This window comes from Charadrius vociferus, unplaced genomic scaffold (genome assembly GCF_000708025.1).
Source record: "Charadrius vociferus isolate BGI_N301 unplaced genomic scaffold, ASM70802v2 scaffold76, whole genome shotgun sequence".
In the NCBI taxonomy this organism is placed as follows: domain Eukaryota; kingdom Metazoa; phylum Chordata; class Aves; order Charadriiformes; family Charadriidae; genus Charadrius; species Charadrius vociferus.
In genome coordinates this window covers 1,097,975-1,121,048 of record NW_009648779.1, presented here as the reverse complement: position 1 = coordinate 1,121,048, position 23,074 = coordinate 1,097,975, and the positions used below count along the sequence as shown (strand labels likewise).

Sequence of the window (23,074 nt, the reverse complement as noted above, 5' to 3'; positions counted from 1 at the left end):
CGCAGCCTCTGCGCCGGTGGGGCGCCGAGTCTTTCCTACCGGGAGCTCAAAGACTTGAAGAAGGCCAACGTCCTCCACATAGATGTGCGGGAGAGGTGGGAGATCGACAAATTTGGGAAAATCCCGGCGTCCATCAACATACCGCGTAAGTTGGGGCGTTGGGTGTTGGCCTGTGGTTTGATGGTCATGTCTGCGGGCGAGTGGCGGTGGCAGGGCACAGAGGAGCTGTACGAGATGGCTGTAGCATGTTGTGAGGCTAAACCTGTCCTCCAGAGGAATCGGAAAGAAGTCGTACAGCGTGAGCCTGCCTGTGGATGGAGAATAAATGAGACTTTTTTTTTTTTTTTTTCCTTCCGTATTTCACAGTGGGTGAATTAGTGGAAGCGCTACAAATGGACCCAACGGAGTTCAAGGAGCAGTACAATCAAAAGATGCCAGCCAAGTCGGACCCTGTGGTTTTCTCCTGCTTGGCAGGAACGAGAAGTAAACAAGCACTCGGTTTTGCCACGTCCTTGGGTTTCAGCAGGTAAGCTTCTGTGTGTAGGGATGGCCTCCCCCTGTGGAGTAGAACTCTTAACTTGGCTTCTTATGGCCCATATGCTTATGTGGAATATGAACAAGGCGACTAGTATTTGAGTTAGACACCTTCTCGAGTCTCCACAGAACCTTGAAATATGCCGTTGGGTGTTCCAGCAAAGTGAGGTGTATCACCCTGTGAAACAACCCCTTGGCAGCTCTGCGCATGTGCCACAGGTGACACAATCTGCTGTAAGACCATGCTGCCGCCACTGAAGGGTCCTTCTGCCTCTTGGGGGTCCCTTACCAAGGTGTTGCTTCTTTATGCAGCTTCATAAGCACTAGTCCTGAGATGCAGGATGATTGGAAAGGTGAAGAACTGCTCACTTTGGGAGAAGTGCAATCTTGGATTAAATAGTTTATGAAACCACACTCTTTATTGAATTTCAGTTCCACCTGTACTGTTCACTGTTGACAAAGTACACCCTCACTTTCAGTAAAGCATTGGATTGTTTGCCAGGAGTAAAGCAATGAAGGCAATTAGCTAAAAAGACAATGACATTGATAAAGTGAAAGCAAAACCAGCGTTTGGTCTGCAGAATTGTTGCACCTGTGCCAGAAGGTGCCTGGCTGGCTTGAAGACTGCAGATAGAATTTTAAAAATTGGTTGTTTTATCATGTTTTTGCTGAACTGCAATTCATGAACCGGAATATCCCTGCTAATTCTAGTCAAAAGTATGGAACCACATTCTTGTTTTATAAATACATTGTTTTAATAAGTGCAAAATATCCTCCATTACCTGTTTCTTGTGCTGCTTAATTGAAGGAGTCAGTATTGTTTTGCATGGTGGGGTTTTGTTTTCCAGAGTTTAGTTTCATGCAGGGTTATGTCAGATCTGTAGAGTATGTAGGTTTGCAAGGAAGTAAAGAAGAGTGTGCTGCATTTATTTGAGGACATCTGAAATATTAGATGTAATAACATGCAAATTTCCCACCACAGTGAGTCTTTTCTGTCTTTTTAAAAAGAAAAAAGAAGTGGCAAACTGTTCCATTGATCTGGCTGCTACTACTTACTTTGTGTTTGATCTCTAGCATTGTGTTATTTGGAAGAAAAGACTTACAGAACACACTGTGTGGAAGCAGGCAGCATTAGAGTAAAAGGAATGTTGATCTGGCTCATTGAAGCTAGGTACAAGTGTACTTGATTGCAGAGAATTTCTGTATGTTTTTTTTCTCTTGATTTTTTTTTCATTTTGGTTTGGGTTTTTTTTGCCATGTCCTCTTAGATACCTACCCTTTTCAAGAAGAGTCCTTCTCAACATTGTATCTTCGGCATATTTTCAGAGTACAGCAATATGCTGGCGGCTTCGAGGATTGGGTAAAACATGAACCTCCAGAGAAAAAATGAAGATGACTACCTCAACTCTTGCCCCATCAAGGCTTCAGGATGGTTTGTAGGTTTTAAAACTACGTGCATTCCACTTCCAGAATACAGCCCACTCCTGCTTTCTTGTGTAGATAGATATGCATCTCTAAATAGGCATGCATATCGACTGCTTGGTTTAACATATCTAAAGACTATGACATGAATAAAGGACAGTAAATTTGTTCAACCTTTACTTTGGGCTATGTTTTTTGGTGAAGGTATGTGGTGGGAACCTAAATGGTTATTATGTTTACTAAGATTTTTTTATAATGTAGTTTATGACTATTTAAACTAATGATGATAGGACAAATAAAATTATCCTTTCCCAAATAACTGTGTTGGGTAGTTTGTTTATAATAGTTACACTGCAGCTCTTCTAATGGAATCGGGGTAACTGCCCTAAGCACAGGTTTATTATATTTCATGTGTAGCTGGAGTTTTAAAATAGTTGCTGTGTTATTAAAGAGAACACAGAGGGTACCAATTTTTAGGTTTGTACTATGTGATTGTAAGGCCAAACTTCATTATTGGTCAGAAAATACAAAGGGAAACTGACCTGATGCTATAATACTTGCTGTTCAAAATGTTGTGTGATTCCTTATTTTAAAAGTATATCCATTTTTATCCACAGATCTGCTTCTGAGCACAAAATGCTATACATTCAGTCAACAACTTACTTTCCTTCAGCAGCTCAGTATCCAGTGAGAACTTGCCTATACTATATTATTAGAGAGGTGTAATCATTTTAGGCTGGAAAATTTGAGGTGTCCAAGGAAGTTATAAAACTCCCTTCCTTCTTTTATGTACGTTAATTTGTGTGTCTTAAACTTTAAAAAACAAACCAACCTATCCCATCCCCACCTACAAATTTGCATAGTCATAATTTTAAGATTTGTTTGTTTGCTTTTTAATGCTGTTAGCAGTTAATGGGAACTGGCAAAGGTGAATTCCTTTGGCCTCTGGAAAATTTAAGTCTTAGCACAGTTGTTCAGGACTCTGCAGGATGTCTGGAAGAAAGGAATTAAAAATTTCTGGTTCTGCTCTATTTAGTATTGCAGGCGACGTGCATTTATCCTACAGCTCTTCCACTCTGACAGTGTAGTCTGCACGGTGAGAAGAGGACCTAAAAAATGCACCCTCTCAAATTTAGAGAACAGAGAAGAAAAATTAACTAATCTTCCTGGAATTTTATTTCTAAGCAGTCCCACAGTCTCTCTGCAGTCATTTGTTTCTAGAGGAGAACTCCTGCAGTTGGCACAGCCAGCTGTGTTAGCCGTGCTGCCCTGACTGTGGATCTCGCACGGGTTTCTGTTCTCTCGTCTTTGCTAATAGAGACCCTGTAGTGTAGCTGTCACTGAGTGCATTTGTTGTCAAAGTTGTAATTTACTTTTTAGTGGTCTTATTGCTATACTTTATTTCCAATCCATAAAAAAAAAAAAAAAAAAAAACCAACAAAGCAACTTAAGAATGTGAATTTAGACTAATTTCTAAAACACTGGTTTAGTTTAACTGATGAATTAATGGGATAAAATGCCAGGGCAAGTATGAGTGTTACCTGTTGCGGTTGATTACTCTGCAATTCTCACTATCTTACTCTTGAAGGGTCTTCTGCAGACTGGACCAGGAGAAGTAACAGATGTCAACAGTTTTGTTAGATTTAGCCAAATCCTATAATCTATTAATTCTGCCTGATTAACATGACCTAGACTGTCAGTTTGACAGTGCTGTGGGCACATAGTCAAAGGGGCAACTGAAGCCCACTGTTGGCTGTGTTGTGCCAGGTCTCACCAGGACTAACGATGCCTTTTTGATTTAGATCATTAAGGTCAGATTGCATAGAAAATTTGGAAATATTTAGCTAAATGGGTAATTAATGATGCCTAGCTGTATTGACCAAGCCACCAAACTTCAGCATACAGATGAACAAAGCAAGATCTAACCAGCTCAACTTAGTCACGATTTAGTCACAAGTGCACAATGTTTCCTTTTGTAGCCACATTGAAGTTTGTTGGGAACATCTAAAACTACATAGCCACAAAAAATGAACAGCAAACAGTCATATTGCATCACACCAACACGTGTTTAGCCCATCATGTCCTGTTCAGCAGCAACTGCTAGTAAACATCTGAGGAAGACCATAAAGCAGGGTATGTAGTGATACAATCCCCAGATTATCCTCATTTACAACTCGGAGTGCTTTGATACTTCCTTCAGGCTTTGCATGTCTTGGTATGTTTGGGTATTTGTAAATTTTCAACACAAACTCCTAGCAGGCTGCACTGGCTTTAACAACACGTTGTGAAAGAAGTGTTTCCCTTTGCTGCTTCGCAACCTGCCACGTAGTGTTTTCATCCAGTGCTCCTGCTTCTTCTGTCAGAAGTGGTGAACAGTCTTCACACCGCTCAAAAATCTTCTAAACTTCTGCTGTCTTTTCTAAGCAGAAGAGTTGTGGTTTTATATTAATAGGAAAGCCCCTATATACCTGTATTTATTTTCATTAGTTTTTATTAGTTTTGGTAGTTTTTTGCAAGGTGCTTCTCATACTATTTGTAGTTTGTCAAAGTTGATGGTCCTTTCTGTGTCCTCCTCTGTATCTTCCCTATGTGGATATAACTTGCTTTTCACATGATGCTTTTTGAATTAAATAACTTGTCTGATCCAGTTGACTTTGCTTCCTTTTAGATTTTTCCTTAAGTCCTTTTGGCACAGATGACCTGTTTGCTTTGACACTTGCTGTCACCTATAACCATATAATCTGTGAAGAGTTTCAGATATCTCTCTTTTAAGGAGATACCCAATTTTTATGCATTTCTCTGATTTGAAATGAAGCACAGTAAAGGGGATGTTTTCTGTCTGATTGGTAGTAAAGCTGTTCAATTCTTATTACGTTCCATTTCCCGTTCCAATTTACATCTTTCTTTTTATAACTGTTATCTCTGAATCCAGTTCCATTGACTGCTCTTAATTGCCTTTCACTATTTATATTGGAATCAGAGCTGCTAAAACTATCCTCACCTCCTCAGTAGAAAAATGACTTAAGATACTTCTATTTACCATCAAGAAGTGCCTGACACTTCAGCTCTGAGGTTTACGTCACATAGGTAATTTAGGTGTGAAGTCAAGTCTGCAAGGGCTCTTGAGCAGCAAGAAAACTTTCAATCACTCCAGACAGAATTCTTCATAAATAGCGTGAAATCCCTAATTTCAAAACATTAGCTTTCACAGCAGATTATGTGGTATATGTGAGAAGACTGATGTTTACCTAAAGAACAGTTCCTGTTTAAGAACTCCACACAGTGGTCAAGTTGCATTGATTTATTTCTAGTCCCCAAGTCCACATACAAATAGCACATTTTAGACTTCAAGAAACAAAGGCAAATAGCCAAATTCCAATTCATCAATCAAATGTCTATAAAAAGTATGGGTCAAATGGCAGCAAAAATAGCAAAGACCAAAATGTATATATTTTCTGTCTCACCAAAGTGGTTTGGGCTTGTTTACCTAATGTTTTACAAAAATAAACTAAACAGAAATAAATGCTAGTAGCCTAATGGGCTACATGCAAACACACTTCAGTTACATTTCACTGAATGACCAGCCAATTACAAAGACAGATATTTGCAAAAAAACAGTTGTTTGTTTTTTTTTTTTAAGGGGCCAGTTTTTGAACCAAGACGCATCAGAGAGCAAGGGTTTTCAAGAGTTTGCCTCCAATATTTCAGACCAATGAAATGTGTTGCTTCAGGGAAAAAAAAAAAAAAAAAAAAAAGGGAGAACGATGTTACTGCACTTTATTTTATCATTCAATTTTTATACTTGGGCAAGTCGGCATTATTACTCAAAATGAAGTTGTACAGAACTTAATTAAAAACAAAGTTATCTAAAAATCAAGAAATTCGATTTAGGCCAATTCCTGACTTCAGTGGGATATCTGCCTGAGTAAGGAACACAGGATATGGCCTTCTGTTTGAAGGAATCTCATTTTCTCCAGCACATAATTAACCAAGGAATCCCATTTCAGTTATTCTAAAGAGTTGCTCCTAACATCACAATTATAATTAACCAGTATGAAGCTCACCAAAATCTTGATCCTCTTAAATAAACTCTCTAATGAACCACACAAATTCACACTAACAGCGAAGGCAGACTAACAGTGTATATCTTTTGTACCAAAAAAAAAAATCCACCATAAAAAATAGCAATCATATCCAGATTCGTACTTGATTGTGAAATATTCCAATTGTACTATACAGTACATTTACTTGCAAAAAAAAAAAAATCATAGTATGTTGGGTTTTTTTCATTCCTAACACTTGAAATGTTTTAGAAAACTGCAGAATCACTATACATATTGCACTTCTCTGGTAAGCTGGGCTACTATGCTTCATGGCAAAAACATCCAAGTACATCTACTGAGTAAAACAGTATTTTTCTAATTCAAAAAAGGAACTGAATTTCCTTCCTGCAGTTTTCATTAAAACTGTAATAATACTCTCTGCAGACTCTTCTAGGCTTTGTTTCTGAAGGATTGCTGTGTTACTTGTTACAGAATCCGTATTTATTTTTTAAAAAAATCAACCAAATTCAAGGTAATGGATAGATTTAACATAGAGTGCACTATCTTCCTTCAGTCACAAACAAAATGAAGACAACACAATTCATTAATACAGTTACACTTAGGCTTCAGGTTACTGTCGCTTTAAAAATAGTTCACTTCAATGGCAAGTTACAATTTTCTCAAAGCAAACAAAACCAATAATGAACTATTTGTTTTGAGTGGATAGTGTTAATCTTTTGCAGCTTGGTTTAATGTTTGATTCCTTATACTGAAAAACCTTAGTACATTTGCTCCAGCGTCAGAGAAAATGATGCAGTTTTAGAGAAAAAGCTTTCAAAATGCTTGACACAAGCAAGCTATTTATTCTTCAAGTTCTTTGTCGATGTTACTACAACCTTCTGTCCATTTCATGAACACAGGAAAGATCCCAGGATGTCTTGAGTCAAAGTGGTCCATAAAGAAATTCTTTGGAATGTTTTAAGATTGGCTATAACTAGAGTTCTGGCTACCATTTGGACCCTGTTCTCCTTCACTGTTTGGAAGAAAAAGAAAAACAAAACCACAGTCTTCAAAAAGAAGCATCACATTACATTTTTGTCTTTTTTTTTTAAATTAAAAAATACAGTATTCTGAAAGTAGCAAAAACATTTAGAAGGAAGATACTTCAACATCCACACAAATAGGTTACGATATTCTGCTCAGTTTCATAAAAAATGCGAAGGTTATCCTCTGCATGCATAAATAAATTCAGCGTATTTATTTGAATAATAATTTCAATATATCCCCATACAGCTGCCTGCTGAATCTACCTCTGAAGTCAACACTTCAAAGTTCACATTACATAAGCATGTGCACAGGAATTTGCATGTGCAGATTCCCAACAGTGATATTTAATCATAGTAATTAAATATGACATCAAGCAGGCCCAGTTCCAAGGAATCTGGCCCAGCCACGGAGCCTCGCACTGCAGTTCGTTACATTTGCTAAGCAGTATTGATCACATTCTAATCACATTAATGGTCTCCATAAAACAATTAATGTTCTGCTTCTCACCGGCTCCTCAACAATCAGACTGGCTGTTTGTAATAGAAAGGTCTGCACTGTAAATACATACACTATACCTCAAATTAAACATCTACTCCTTCTTAAGATAGTAGTCCAGTTTTTCTATATGAAAGATGTATTAAGGAAGTACAGTACCTGTTTGGAGGTGGTTTTGGTTTAGGCATTTTACTAAGAATAGTAGCCATCTCTTTCCTCTCATCAAAGTTCTTCCACTGCTCATACAGCTTCAGAATAACCCTGATTATTTCTAAAATCTGATTAGAAAGAAAATAGATCCTAAGGTCACAGACAGTAGCGATTTTATCTTTGTCACAGTCAGTTTTAAGTGTGTAATTAATTAAACATGTCTCAAACTGAAATTAAGCAGTGCAATTTTCATAATATAAACAGAGCTGTCTCACATTTAATCTGGTCTGGCAATCAACCATTTCTCTAATTATTTTTGTTATTTAATTGTGAATGGAAGCCCCAGCAGAATACGTTCCTTCCCATTCAACAGTATATACCACTTCTTCCCTGCAAGCTGGATAGCTTTTTATTTATTTAGTTGCAACTACTGTCACAGCTTATAACTGTGCTACTGGGAAAATAGAGACACCTGACTGCAGCTAAATGACCATGGCTCACCAATACAGTAACTGATGGTTATCAAAGTTGGAAAAAAAAGCCCCAAACCACAAAACTTTCCTTCCTTTCAAGAAATAAAGACCCAAGGAGCATCTAAATACTTCTTATTCTTATTATATTCGTATATACATATAATAAGAGTTGTTGAACTTTCATATTCCACTTCTGGAAGCGTAAGCATTCTCTACCAGTCTGGACATTTTCTATCTACTGCACCTCAACTACCTTAATTTCCTATTAAATTTCTAATGCAATATTCTATATAAAAGGTGGGTAATGTTTGGTTCATAATTTGTTTCATCGTTCCCTAAATTAGTAAGGTAGACTTCTTTCTTCTTTTTAAGACATGGACTTGCATTAAGCGTGAGAACAATATGTATCCTTGAAACAAAAGTCTTAGCCAACTAAGAGGTTCATGGTGTCAATGTGAAAAAAATCAAGCTTAGACTGTATCCCTGGCACGAGAACCAGGACATGTGAACATTCAAACATGTTCAGGATCAAGCTTATGGTAACCTTATCTGTCAAATATCGGTTGGTTCTCCTCTGCTGCCAATTTATTATCACCCTGCTTTTACATGCATGACAGCGTAATTCACAGAGCTCTTGATGCAACATAGCATCAACGCTGTGCTTAGATTTGAAGACAAATCCTGGAATACAAATACAATGCCAGGATATCATCAGTGGGATAAAGGGCAATACCGAGGGCACAGAGGGCATCCATAATACGCCATTTAATTCCAGACACTTGGTTTCAAAAAAGATAGACTGAAAGATACGTGCAGAGTAAAACAGCGTGACAAGGACTACGTGTACTAGTTTGGCTTGCTTGCTGGAGCTAAACAAAGGTTAGAGAAGTCAACCTAAAAAGTGAAAGGAACTAGTGAAGATGAACATTACTGGTATGAGAACAAGTGCACCTTGAAACCTAAGAAATTTAGAAAGGGGATTATTTGACATAGAATTTGCAATAGCAGGAAACTCAGAACTGAATGTTCTTGGCATAGCCCTGATTAACATTGACTAAAGTCACAGCCCTGGTCATCCTCAAAGTGTCAAGAATGTTTTACACTCTGCTATACTACCTACATTTATAGGGAGAAAATGAGAACAGTATGTAGGCACGGTGCTGAAAGGCAAATCAGAAAATCACATGCACCAGAATTTGAAAGTCAAACTCATGCTGGCAATCTTGAATGAGGAAAACCACTGGAAATTATTTTTCTGGTTAAAAAGTGCAAAGGCTTTATATTTCCATCTGAAAAACAGCAACACCAGCAACACTTTGGTGTTATGCAATGGTTCTGTCTTGACTTTCAGAGCAGGGCGATAAAGGAATGACCTGACATTGTCTCCCCCCCCCCGAGAGATCTACCTAACTTCAACAGTGCCTAACATATGATCACTGAATGAAGGTCTAATCAGTACTGCAGACATGGAAGACAGTAGTTTTACAACCACGACTACCATTTCTAGTCAGTCCATAACAGGCGGCAGGAAGAGAAAACAGAGTACCTTTTCCATATCAACAGATAGCTCAGCAAACCATTGCCTTGCATCCTTCTGCTGGACAACACAGGCCACGTGTAGGCAAGCTGCAAAGATCAGGTGACACGGATATTGAAGAAAGAGCCACTTTTAATATCGTTAGAAACACTATTTTTTTCTAAGTCAGACAAAACACTATACATTTCAACAGAGAAAACTTGGGATTAATTATCTGATTTTTCAAGACTTGCTAAATTGCAAGGCTACACTGTCAGTACTGTATGAAACGCAAACTGAAGCACCTTGTGAGGGCACTCTAAGGAATGTTTGTTGATGGCACAGTGCACAGCATACATCCACTTCAATGTGACAACAGACATTGCTTGTGTTACTTACCAAGAGCTATCATGAAAGGAGGGTACAGCAGACAAAGATCAGTTCTATATGTGTCATTCACTATCCTCCTGTGCAAAAAAGAACTTGTAAGTATCATCCTATTCACCTTTAGATTATATGACTTCAAAAGCTGCTGTCGGTTTATAAATGTTTGTCAGTTTCCAAATATTTTGTCAGTTTCCCAGATGACAGAAACAGTGGGCCTACAGGGCAAAACAGCAAGGGAAAAGATCTCTTCCCTTGGAAAAAATGTCCTAAAGCCTTTCATTTTTTTTCCTTGTAGTCACAGCAGAAGCTTATTTAGAAGCACTGTATTATAGCATCATAAATGTCGTTCTGCAGAGGGCATTGACACATACCATAAAATAATTATCCCTGTTTCACAAGTAAGTAAGGGCAAGCATAAAGGTTGTCTTTTTACTGTCTTTCTGTGTTTGAGAAACAGTTAAAGAATAAGAGTTCTACTAACACAGCTAAAAACCCCTATATATTGCTTCTACGTCCTACGGTGAGATCCAACAGAAAGCTGACATGAATAGAAAAAGATTACCACTGCTCACAGTCACCATTCAGTAGTGTAAAAAACCTGTGCTATTAGAGCTAGTCGAAAAATAAAAATCAGATCATTGCAAAGTAAAATCACTACAGGGTTAAAGACAGCATAAGCTAAATCAGGGAGGTACACCTGCACAGGTTAACTAGGGCACCCTTTGTATTCAAATATAGCTAAGTCTGCTTTTGCTTAACCACCTCTGAAGCATAACTGTTAAACACTCGCTTTCTTGCTGAAAGGAGGCACTATTGTTAATCATTGTCTTCATTACCATGCAAGAGGTAGCAGCATGTCTTCTTGGCCCATATCTTGCACATATTGGAGCAAAGGTCTATAAGGATGATATACTATCAAACAGCAGTCCTAGGAAAAATGTCAACAGGGTAAAAATAAGATCACAATGCAGAATGTGCTGTCAGTTCATATTAAAAAAAAAAAAAAACAAAACCCAAAAACATTTGGTTTACAAGTCAATTACTGATATTATTTTTTTTTTTAAGTAGCATTCTGACACCTAACCCTGCTCTAATGAGGGCAGTGCTCTCTCTAGAATACCATTACATAGCATGGTTGCCAGTCTGTCAATGTCCTTCCCCTAAGAGACAGAGAAAGCCACATCTGCAGCACACTGAAACCTCATTTGCTTACAAACCCGTAATTCCCACTTGGAAATACAAAACACTGCCAGAAAACAGTCTGTCACTAAATACCATACATGGAAGGCATGCCAAAATAATTGACACTGGTTTGGAAAGAAAGGAAAAAAAAAAATCCACTGCTCTCAAATCCCCGCTTTTTAGGCCCAGGTTGGTATAAACAAGAAGGAATAATCCTCTTGCTAAAAACAGCCAACTGTATGGATACTATAGGGAAAAGCCGCATTAAGTTACATGTGCTGAACACTGAAGCGAGATGAAAAATAAGATAATCCCCAAAACGTAACTTGCAAATGCAGTTACTTGTGGCAAAACTCCTGTATACAAAACTCAAGAGTTACTGTTGTCTACTGCAGAGGTATTAAGGACTAAATCTAAACAGGATATCTAAAATGGGTTACAACAACTGTAGGCACAAGCAAAAATTTTGATCCGACCTCCTCTGTGCCCTGCTCCCAAAACATATCCTTTCTCAGTTGCTGCCTAACTCACTAGGCTCCTCCCTGGTTTCTCTGCACTTGGGCAGAGCTACCCTAGCACAGCCAGCTCAGTGCCGAACCCATCCAAGTCCAACCAACCTGCAGAAATCAGGCATCACTTTACCTAAGCCCCCTAAGAAGTCTGGGCTGCATTCTTTCAGCTGCCCTAAAAAACACAGCAATGGGATGGCAACCCTTACAAAAAGCAGGTACAGCTCCTTTCTTTGAAAGCGCCTGGAAAAAAATGTCACGTTGCGCTCCCTTCAGCCAACAGTCTAATAGTTCCAGCACCATCTCAGAAAATGGGAGGCCCTGAACTCAGTTTCTTCCTCACAGGGTTCAAACCCACATCTCGCTTCCTAGAAGATTACTCTAATTACCAGGTTACAGACTAGCCTGAGTGAGATACTACCCATACCTTCTGCTGAAGCTGGACCATTGTAGAGGTCCCGATTCTCCCAGGCAAGAAGAGGGCATAGCAAGAATACTACTCTTTATGCTCTTGACTGGCCATTCATCTGGAGTAATAAGGACACTGACATCCCATCCTAGTCTCTGCATCAGGACTTACATAGAGGTACCTTTCTTTTAAAAACAGAAGTAGTACTGGAAACAGAAGCTATGCTTTACCCTTCCCAACAGTGCTCTAACCAGTAGGATGCAGAGACATACATGCTCCTCCTGTCCCCACCGCTCCCACAATCAGCCCTCTTTCTGTTGAGAAAGCCAGCTTCAACGCAAGGAGGTGAGAATGCCCTCACTCAGCCTAGATGACAGCACAGCAATTATGGCATTCTGCTGAAAATGTAAATGTCAGACCTGTATGGACATCATTCTAAAGTTGGAGTCCATAATGCATATTTCATAGCACAAAATTCAAAATATTCTTCATCAGTACAAAGTAAACTGAGGCAACAGTAAAAAAAAAAAAAAAAGGCAAACCACTACAAAAACCCACTTACCATTAATTCTAAGAGATAGAATTCACATTCTAGTATCTGCAAAGAAGTAACATCACAGTTAAACAGCAGTATGTTTCAGACAGCAGAAAGAATTAACTGGCATCCAGTTTAACATCATGAATCCACAGGAATTCTCAACACATATTTCTAACAGTCCTAAATGCATTTCAATTGAAACTACAAAACCAAACAAAAGTCAAACTATTATTAGCCATTGCCTTACCACCATTATAACTTAACTCCAGTCAGAATAACAACACATTTAAACATTTTGGATCAAGTCTACTATGAAACACTACTTCATTGGCGGTACTTGTCTGATTTGTTTCAACACCTGGCAGCAGCAAATTGTTCCCAGCGTATAAACAATTAACAGCAATACAAAAGTCCTTTTGTAGAATTACATCAGGCCACTAACAAGCCAAATGGCCTTTTAAAGTATTTTCACATGTACGTTCATATGAAATATTCTGTCTAATTGTAGCAATTAAATTAGCTCTCATTTTCCATAGAGATAGTGACGCATTAGTGATACCAAGGAAGAGATTGGACTGCTTTGGCTACAGGAAAGCAGTACTCCGAAATACATTTGCATTTTCCTTTACCTGTAAAACAGCAGTGCAGTTTTATTACAAGGTCTTTATATTCTGATATATCATTTGGCTTTCTAGATTGGGTGAAAAGCAAATCAACAAAAAAGTAGTGTTTGTCACAGCCGATCTAAAATAATCATCTCTGTTTAATTTGCAAAATACTACAGCACAGGTCAAAACTGGTTTCAAGAAAAATAACAAAATTTCTCAGGATTGTGACTGAGAATGCCTTGAAAACCACTAGTAGATCTAATTTTTAAATAAAAATTATTTTCCAAAGCCATTACATTTTACAGGCAAAAATAAAACTGCTTTCTGTAAGCCAACTGCTCCTGTGTGCAAGCTTAGAAGCATCCCAGGTGCAAGGGCTATTTACCTTCCCTGGAGCAATGTATTTGTAAACAAGAACATTCAAAAAAAGCTAAAGCTCTTTTATCATCATACTACATAAAAATTGCTGTTTCAGTCTCCCAGCCACATCACTTCTCTTTATAGCATTCCTGTCAACAACTTAAAGAAAGGAGCGTATATAAGTAACTTTCCCGATAATCTATCCAAAATTAATTACGAGCACTCTGACATATAAGTATGAAAATATTTCTTTCTTAGAATTTAAAAGACAGGATTTCCTGCTAACAAATATTTGTCCTTTAATTTATTTGATCAAGTTGTATTTCGAACAGCATACTTACATGGTTCATCCTATAAGGAAACTCCTTTGGGAAGGCATACGAAAACCTAGTTTTCACTACAGTAAAGAGAAATAAGTATATTAAAAATTAGGTAATTGATTCTTTTACTTCTTTGCTTTTCTATTAACTCATCTGTACACAGCCCTTCAAATCCATTTGGCAGCACAACTGCTTGCAGCACAGAAGGTTTGTATTTGAAAGAGAAAAGTTAAGTGATAAGTTGAAACCCAGATTTTCACAGGTACTCAGTCAGACACTTCTCTGTTGCTTTTGGCACCGTAAAATCTTCTGGTTAATTACCAACTAGCTCACGGGCACCTAATTTCCCACAAGTTATCATTCACAGAGCTACTGATGTCACTCCAAATCTGGTGATCTCTTCAGAATCTCAGTTCCAACACTAAATCCAAATGGAATTTTCCCGTGGGATTTTTTTACATAGGCTTGATCCTTCAATACGTAATATTTTAAACCGTGTAATGAAGTCTCAGAAAAGCAGGAGCGAGGCAGGGTGAGGGAGCTCAGCCACAAGATCTTGTATGCTCACAATGTAAATATATTGGATATGCAAAAGACAGGATCAAATTCAAAGCAAGAAGTCAATTCACCACACTGCAGACAAATGTTCGAGGCACTAGATTATCAGACATTTGAAGGGTCTCTTTCTCCTTGAAAGAGACACCTAAGCATCTGCTTAGGCATATGATATGATTCAAGACACTTGCCTGAAACACAATGTCCAAATATATCCTCGGTTTTCTAGCTTATGACCATCCCTGATTTAGATAGCTAATTATCCTCACGCATTTTTCAAGGAGAACAGGTACTGTTAAGAATTATGTTAAGTTGCAAGACCAGAGTGATCTCATATTCGGATGTTGAGCAAAGAAAACCTGAAGTACACTTGAGGATGTGGATTTGAGATTTGTACAAGTGAAACATTTTTAAATGTATTTTGAGTCCCTGTCCTCCACAGAAAACAGGTAACATTTAAACCTGGAAGTGGGCAACATTCCTTACATTAATGACAGACAGCATAGTATGAATGGATACTACTTCCAGAAAATCAGTACGCCGTTCACTTTGATGAAAAGGTAGTGCCAGTCCTCTGGACTAAAGAATTCAACACCGAGACCTACGGTGGGCTTTGCTAGAAAATTTGCTGTAGGAAAATAAGACTAGGCTACTGCTTGGAAATTGTAATTATTTCAAGAAAGATAAAAAAGGAATAAAACAGATTTCTCAAGAAGCATGCAAACTTAAAAGATACATAGTAAAAAAATAAATCACTTTGAGGGGGAAGATAGGGAAACAAAACATTTTCCCCGCAAAGCAAGCTGCAGACACAACCATATGGAGCTGTCTTTTTAGTGAGCTGTGGAAACAGAGCGAAAAGCTTTTGAAGAGGTTGCCAGAAACCAATCTGAGATTATCTTCCTTACAAAGGAGGCATGTGTTACCAACTTCATGTTTCTACCTAACTAAAAGCAAACAATCCTTCTCAACCAACTACTATTACACTAGTCATCTCTCTTGTTAGTTTTCTTTTACTTGTCTCGCCTCATCTTTTTTTTGCCTTTTGTATGAAGACATCCAAAAACATTCCTGTGTGCTACTGAAGCAACTCTGGTAAAGGAAGACCAGGTAGAATAAAAGACAAATGCTAGGAGAAAGCCTAGCATGTTTTTTGTCCCCACTTCCACAAAATGCAGAGTACTTATCAGGACAGGCAGAGCTCCCAGGTCTGAAGGAAGAACCCTGGGGAGAAATCTTCTGAGGGATTATGAAACTTGAGATTTTCAGAAACAGCATGGCTCAGGACTAGAAGTCCAGGTAAAATCCGCTACTGCATATTTACCAAAATCCATCAAACTTTCTCACTGATGCATCAAAACTGCCACATAGATCTGTGCTGTGAGATGCTACTGCTGTAAAAATAGCAACTTTTATTGCTAAATCCAGTACTGGTCTTGGTCATGCTGGCACTGAAGATGCGTTTCAGTTCCTGATGGTGGAACTGTCATACGGCCAGCCCCACGGACTGATATACTTACTGCATGCGGAGGCTACAGATGCAGCCAGTCACCTGTCCCCTCAACAGCTAAGAGGGATTTTGAAAGCACTGACCTACATTGTGAAGAGCACAGCCAGGAATTGCCTGCTGAGAGCAGCTGGACCTTCCGAGCCAAATTATAGCATTCAGTTAAGGAAGCCATCGCTAAGACCTTGAAGGAGGAGATGCAAGTTACAGGAACTGGGAAGTATAAGGCAGGTGCGAAAGACAGAGAATGAAGTAACTGCAGTGTGATTTTATTGCATTTATTTGTGAACAGTATGTAGGTTATAATATGTATTTTTAGAAATAAATATCATGTGCAGAGACTAATACTATGATGGGGAAAAAGGATTAAAACATTGGGAGGTATGGAGACTACCAAAAATTCTGAAAACAGGTACTTCCTTGGAGACATACCTGCTGTAAAACAGACAAATAAAGCCCTAAGTTTCCAATTCTATCTTTGAGTAGTTCAGAAATCAATTTACTACTCAAGACTGTTTATAAACCTCAATAGTTTAATTTTATTACGTTTTTATTTATGCTTGGCATAAGTTCAAACAAGAATCAACCAAAACTAATACAGAAAGGATCCTTCTGTTTCCAAATTTAAAATCAGTTATTTATTCTGTATAGCTTTAATTGGCTCCTAGCAATCAACGTGCAAGCCCCCCCCCGACTTGATAAAAGGCTACCTTTTAAAAACAAACAAAAATAAAATAATAATAATAATAAAAAAAAAACCACAAAGAAAATGTCTGATCTCCCGAGATACCCAACTACTGTATAATGAAAATTACTAATACTTACATACAGAAGTAGCAGCAGAAATCAACCTTGTATTTGAAACAACACCAAATTCCTGAAGAAAAAGAACGGTAAATGAGGTGAACCACCTGAAATACCATATACCCAGTGTTATCAAATTAAAATAATGGCTTGTTACTAAAATGGGCTTCTCTATGCAGTATTTCTTTTCCCCCCACCCCCACCCTTTTTCCTTCCATTTTTTTTCTTAAGGTGAACAGAGTAAATTAAAGGAACTTAGGTAAAGTTTTTTCATTTATTAGTTACTTTGCTGATTGAGTTATGATGGACAGTAAACATTTATGAAAGGTATTAAAGCCACAAAAGCTCAGTTGGCTGACACCCTGCAAGACAAGATAGACAAGAGGGCTTCAAGAAGGCATGTTGTTTTTCCTTAACCCACTTGGAGAGAAAACTGCCTTTAGAAACCTGTCATTAACTACCTTTCTTTATTATGTTTCCATGAAGCCTTAGCTTCTCTGCTGAGACAGTCAGCAAACTGAAAAATTTCTATAGAGAATGTTCTTTCAGAGAAGTGCATAGCAGAATCATTACCACTATAGCCGCACTCTAAACGTGCAGAAGCCATAGTGTAAAGAAGTCTGCACTGACTTCTAGTAAGTGGTGTATAATATAAAGTAAATCTGCCTATGTACGCTCTATGTCTGTGCTTTCTTAAAAGTTTAATTAACTGGCTGATAAAAAATACTCTCTTCAATATTCTGCATCTTTCTCCTTTCCTTCATCTCTTCCAAACACTGGATGGTGTCACAGTATTTGTACAGACAACAGTACCACACGTAAACACTGGTTTAGTAGGACTGCTTCTATCATCCACTAAGTATTTGAGTTCCTCCTGTAAAATTCATTAGTCCTGACACATCACAAAATGGCCAATTTGACTTTTTTCCATTACACAGACACTTCTCAAACAGTTGAAAAACTTGCATTACAGAGGACTAAGAGCAGCGCCCAGCTGATGCTAACTCTTGGTCACATTCAAAGGGGATTTCTGATGGTGGAGGCATGGAGCCTTCTCACCACTATCCCTAATGGGTCAGCTCCTTATGATAATTTCTCAAAGGCACCATATGAGCTACAACATACTTTTAATTCAAGTAATGAAAGTGTGGTAAACTCTGAGGAGCCCTCACTATATGAAAGCGAAAAGGACAATTAGGAAAAAATTTCAAATTATGTTTTAAAGTTTGAGTAAACATAAATAAGGAAAAACACACCAGAAAGGCAACAGCGCACAATTTAGGAGATAGTGTACATAAATACATAAACACTGTATCACAGTGAAATAACCATTTAAAATACTCTTTCCAATTTTCAGAGGCCCTTCAGGGTTAGTAACTCAGACAAAATTGTGAAAGATCAAGTACTAAATAACATGTTTGAAGGCCTTCTCCGTCTCCTTTTCTTAAATTGCCACAGAAATCCATACAAAAAAAGAGAAGGTTTCAACCCCCAAAGCATGAAGAACGACAAAAATTTTAAGTCCTAAACGTTTTCTCTCTCTCATACATCACATAATTTTACATTAAAAAATTGTAATACTTCATACCTCTACTTTGGATGCCAAAAACACACACGTAGGAGCCATTAATACTGGATCTATACTTTTTAGGGAATATCTGAAATGTTATAACAAAATTATAATATGTTGTTTCATACACGTAGAACGATTAATCTATTAAGAGCACCACACTTCCTTTTGAAAAAGCAAAGCTTAAGTTAACTTTATTAGCATAAAAGCTTTACACCATCCAGAAAACAAAAGTGGCACTGGTTTTAATACAGAACTGCATTTTAAAAGGGCTACCAAAATGTGCCTAGCAAATGTTTTATTCTCATACCATCATAGTAAACAGTCCTACCTGGCATAGAATCTCTTGAAGTAGACTGTAGCAGTGGCAATAACTTGTTGTCTTAATTTAAGATGTTCACCTAAAGCCTGGATAACTTAAAAAAAAATGAACAAAAGCTTGAGTTGAGTTTTTACAACAATTTGACACCAAATAGCAAAGGATCTCAAATCACGACTACTGCTGGGGATTCTAAGGAACGGCAGCACAGTCTTCTCCCTCAGTTCAGACACGTCGTTCTGGTGACAACATGTTGCTGTAAACCTACAGACCTGCAGGTGAAAAAGCAGCACTGTATCCTGAAGCTCAAGGACACCTTTAAAAAGGGAAAGGTAACTTGACTTCATTGTGTACAAAGTGAGTATGACCTCTAAGAAGATGACAACACAAATCGCAGAAGGGTAAAGCTTGGGTATTCCACTTTAGAGCAAAACAAATTCACATACTTAGAATATAAGCCTATGGCTTTTCAGTGCCATGCAAAATGGATGAGGTTTTTTTTCAAACAACTAAAGCTGCCAACACAAACATGGTCATTAAATTTGGCAGAGGCAGCAGGTGTTAAAAAAATGACATATTTAGTCTTGGGAGAGGGGGTGGGAGACCAGAGGATGCAGTCAGCTGCTCCATCACAGTGGTCCTCTGCCAGTTGGCCAAGAAACAACCCTGGTGTCATCTGTGCAGGTAGCTCTTGTTTGGCCTCCCAGGCAAAGGAAAGGTGCCAAGCAAATTAGATGCATCAAGCTGGGATTAAGAGCGGGGGTCAGATACAGAGAATGGCAGAGTGAAACATAAGGTTGTTACATGGGTTTTTTTCCCCCATACTTCTTCACGGCCATCACTCTGAGCAAGGCTTGGCTGTGTTAAGACTCTCTCATTTTTTTCCCTCCCTCAGCAGAAATATCCAAAACTATAATTTAAAATACACTCAAATATATATTTAAAATATATGCAGCAAGATCAAGACAGTGACCACTGATGGGGAAAGTAAACAACTCTATTAGCAGTCATTGCTAAATTCTTAGTCTCTACTTAAGCACACAAGCCCAGATTTTTTTCCCCATGCCTTTATCCCATATCACTTGAGAACAGCCAGGGTACACACTACCCTCACTTTTAATGAGCTGCACGGCATTTTAAAATACGCAAATATCAAGGACGTTGTTGGCTAAAAGGGGTTGAATGTAGGAGAAAAGAAGAAAACCACCCTGAAAAGCACTGATGATTAGCAACTTTTTTTTTTTTTTCCCCACAGGAAAAGGTAACTAATTTGTCACCCACTATGATTACCCAAAGCAACATTAAGTCCCTGTCCATGTCATACCACTCTTTTCCTAAAAACAAGAATGACAAATTGAGACTAGCTTGCCAGTGACAGTAGGACAAGCAATTCTGCCAGAAAGGAGGTTAAGCTCGGTATGCAATGTCTGTACAAATGTTAAAATAGTTATCAGCATATCTTGGGAGGTTTGAAAGGATTTTTCCCTTTGATTTGACCATGGGGCTACAAAGCTGTCTTACTATTAAGGCATCAGAAAAATCCAAATACTAAGCTAAACAGAATTCTCCAAATATGTTTCTCACTCCCATGGGATTTTCAGGAACGGTTAGGCCATCTGCTGTCAGAGAAATATCAAGCGTGGTTTAGGGAAAAAAAATGGACAAGAGCCTAGAGAGACTTAATGAAATGGAAGCTTGTGTATGCTGGGAAAAAGTCCAATGCTTGTAATTAATTTTTTAAATATTTTTAAAGAAACTATTGGATTATTTATTCCCTTATGTTTACAAAATATGTGGTTTCAGTGTGGTTTTTTTTTTTAATAAAAATTGTTTTAAATCTGAATGTCTTGAATAGCCTGTAATACAAACATTACAGCTTCTGCCCTAAATCAGAAAGAGAAATCAATTAATGCGCTTTTCAACCAAGACTTTGCGATCCAAAGAGAGAAATCAACACAAATTTCCTCTTTCAAACTATTTTAGAAGATGATAGTTTTCCTTCCATACAGTATTGACATTCTGGGTTGTTGCGCATGGCCATACAATCAGTTGGTGATCTGTTGCACGTGTTTTCCAATGAAGAGGCAGCAGGAAACAGCCTCTCTCCAGGCAATTTTTTGGTTGCATTAGGGAACAACCATCTCCTCTGCAGACACATGCAGAATTTGACAATCTGAGGGGCTGAGACTCATCTCCCTACACAGGTAACGCAGGAGGTGGGAGAGAAGAGGGGGAGGCTCGATAAACCCAAAGTAGGGTCTCCTGTGCAGAGGCAGGTGATGATACAACACATATCAAGGGCTTGAACACCGCAAGCTCTGCGTGAGCTCCCACCAGCAGAGAGCAGCCCTAACTGTCCTCCCCATGAAGGTGCCTCACTCTGCTACAGAAGGGGTGAAAGCCCAGCACCACTCTCTCCTCCAGGGTAGGCTGTGCTCGTACACGCACGAGGGAGATGCTGGCAAAGCCATTCTACAGCTGCCGTGGGTCACACACTGTACCCTCAGGGAAGGCAAGGAATGCCATAAAAAAGGAGCCCGAGAACCACAAACTGAAACCACCTTGTCTACTTTGCAAATCTTTGTTTACTCAAGAAAAACATTGGAGTGAAATGTTCTAAAAAGCGTATTTCACAATTCAAATTATTACTCGTGAAAATTAGCACCATTAGTACCATTTTCTCTTTTTGCATTATGAAGCTACAACACTTTGTTTTAACCTCAAGGAATTTCAGGAATTGATTGAATAGGTAAATCATTGCTAGCTCAATTTCCCGGTGCCACATAGGCAGTAACACAGATGTATCCACAGCAATCAGATTTGCAGCATACGCAATTATTATAAAAATAGCTAAGCTAAGAGAGAAGCTGGGATAAGTGTCTTTCACAGATATAATTCCAGCCCTGACATAAGATCTTCCAGTGGCCTTGGGAAAGTCACTTAACTTCTCTGTCTCAAGTACGTCTGGCCAGATAGCTGAAAAGCTAAGCATTCTGTATGCTAAAGGACTGCTGTGAAAAATATCTGAAGACCTGTCTGCAAACAAACTATTACTTAGCAATATGCTTTGCTTAGGGAGGTGGGTTTTTTTCTTTTTTTAAAGCTGAACAATTGCACAGAAAAGAGTTTAAGTGCCTACGTAACCTGATATGCTCCAGTGCGGCCATTCAGAGGGCTAAATGCTCTGCAGGATGAAGTCTTAGGTAACTTCGAAGACAAGCCCCAAACTCTTTGGGAGAACAGGCTGCCTGCCAACAGCTCTCAGAAACTTGTAGACAATTTGAGAGCCACCCGGTGCTCGGGGAATCAGTCACAAGGCGAGACACAGGCTGTGGTGCAGGTTTCACAGAACGTAACTGAACACAAATAAGTTTCCAAGCTTTGCTGGTTGGTTTGTTTTGCACAGATCAGCTAAAATACTTACCACAGCCTAAGAGCCCACCGAAAGCCCAGTTTGAGTATTAAAGCTTGACACTGAGCCTTTCGTATGCTAGTTTAGCAGTTTCTGCTAAATTTCTGCTTGCTTTTCCTCCTTTTATGTTTTTGGTAAGAACTGCTTGAAAATAAGATGTATCATGTTTTGTCCCATCACAGGTTGAAACGTTATATATGCAGCTAATTTGCGTGTAAGTTCTCCTAAAATTGTGTTATACAACTAACATATGACAATGTTATTGACATTCCAGTTCCTGGTTAAAATAGAATGTAAAAGTATAGGCAACATCAAAATGGAAACATTACATTCTCTAAGCAATTCAAACTTGCATTTAGACATGGCGGACGCCATACAGATTTTATGGCAGAAATAAAAATAAAACAGTTTTACCATTAGTAAAAAATATCTGTAGTTTCCAATATTCTTCTTCAGTCAGAAATTTCAAGTCTTTCTGGCGTTCCTTCAATAGATCTTGTTTATCCAAAATCCATTGTAAACTAAAGGAAGGGAGAATCATTTCAGCAACTCTTTGTCAACATGCGTATGTTGTATGTCCCCCGTACAAGCAGGCCACCGATTTACGCTCAGGGCTAAAGGGCTGGTGGCCTTTAACCAAGCCTCACGCCATCTTCTCAAGGAGACGCACATGTGGGTTTTCCAAAGTTAACACATGCAAAAAACCACCAAGTATCAGGGACTGGGATTAGCCTTTACCTATAGCAAACCAAACTGTCTGTACGGACCATACACACTGTCGGTGCCCAGCAAGGTTTGTATGCTCCCTCCGGTACAGGGTGGGCACCCATGTAACCCCGGACGCCCTCAGTGTGGGCTACCTTAAGGCACCTCAGCCTTAAGGATAAACACTGGTGTAACCCCGGGGGGCCACA

General features: G+C 38.6%; 2 protein-coding genes across 3 annotated transcripts in view; one reads left to right on the top strand and one right to left on the bottom strand.

The window, feature by feature from the left end:
- The window catches only part of TSTD3 (thiosulfate sulfurtransferase (rhodanese)-like domain containing 3), a 2,447-nt gene extending 523 nt beyond the window's left edge, over nt 1–1,924 (top strand). Inside the window, exons 2-4 of the mRNA XM_009886761.1 lie at nt 6–145; nt 367–526; nt 1,861–1,924. Of these exons, the coding sequence (XP_009885063.1) occupies nt 6–145; nt 367–526; nt 1,861–1,924 (364 nt within the window). The remainder of the gene's footprint in view (nt 1–5; nt 146–366; nt 527–1,860) is intronic.
- A 3,800-nt stretch (nt 1,925–5,724) lies between these two features.
- Nucleotides 5,725–22,697, bottom strand: CCNC (cyclin C). Of its 2 annotated transcripts, XM_009886757.1 has the most exons (11): nt 22,575–22,697; nt 18,761–18,845; nt 18,448–18,517; nt 16,881–16,932; nt 14,015–14,070; nt 12,730–12,765; nt 10,904–10,995; nt 10,080–10,147; nt 9,711–9,790; nt 7,701–7,819; nt 5,725–7,032 (listed from the first exon to the last, which is right to left on the bottom strand). In XM_009886757.1, exons 3-11 carry the CDS (start codon nt 18,484–18,486, stop codon nt 6,978–6,980), a joined length of 597 nt encoding a protein of 198 aa, XP_009885059.1. In that variant the 5' UTR covers nt 18,487–18,517; nt 18,761–18,845; nt 22,575–22,697; the 3' UTR covers nt 5,725–6,977. The 2 variants fall into 2 exon arrangements, with proteins under 2 accessions (XP_009885059.1, XP_009885060.1); XM_009886758.1 differs by lacking the exons at nt 18,448–18,517; nt 22,575–22,697 and having other exon boundaries at nt 6,385–7,032; nt 18,761–18,768.
- Between the last annotated feature and the right edge of the window lie 377 nt (nt 22,698–23,074).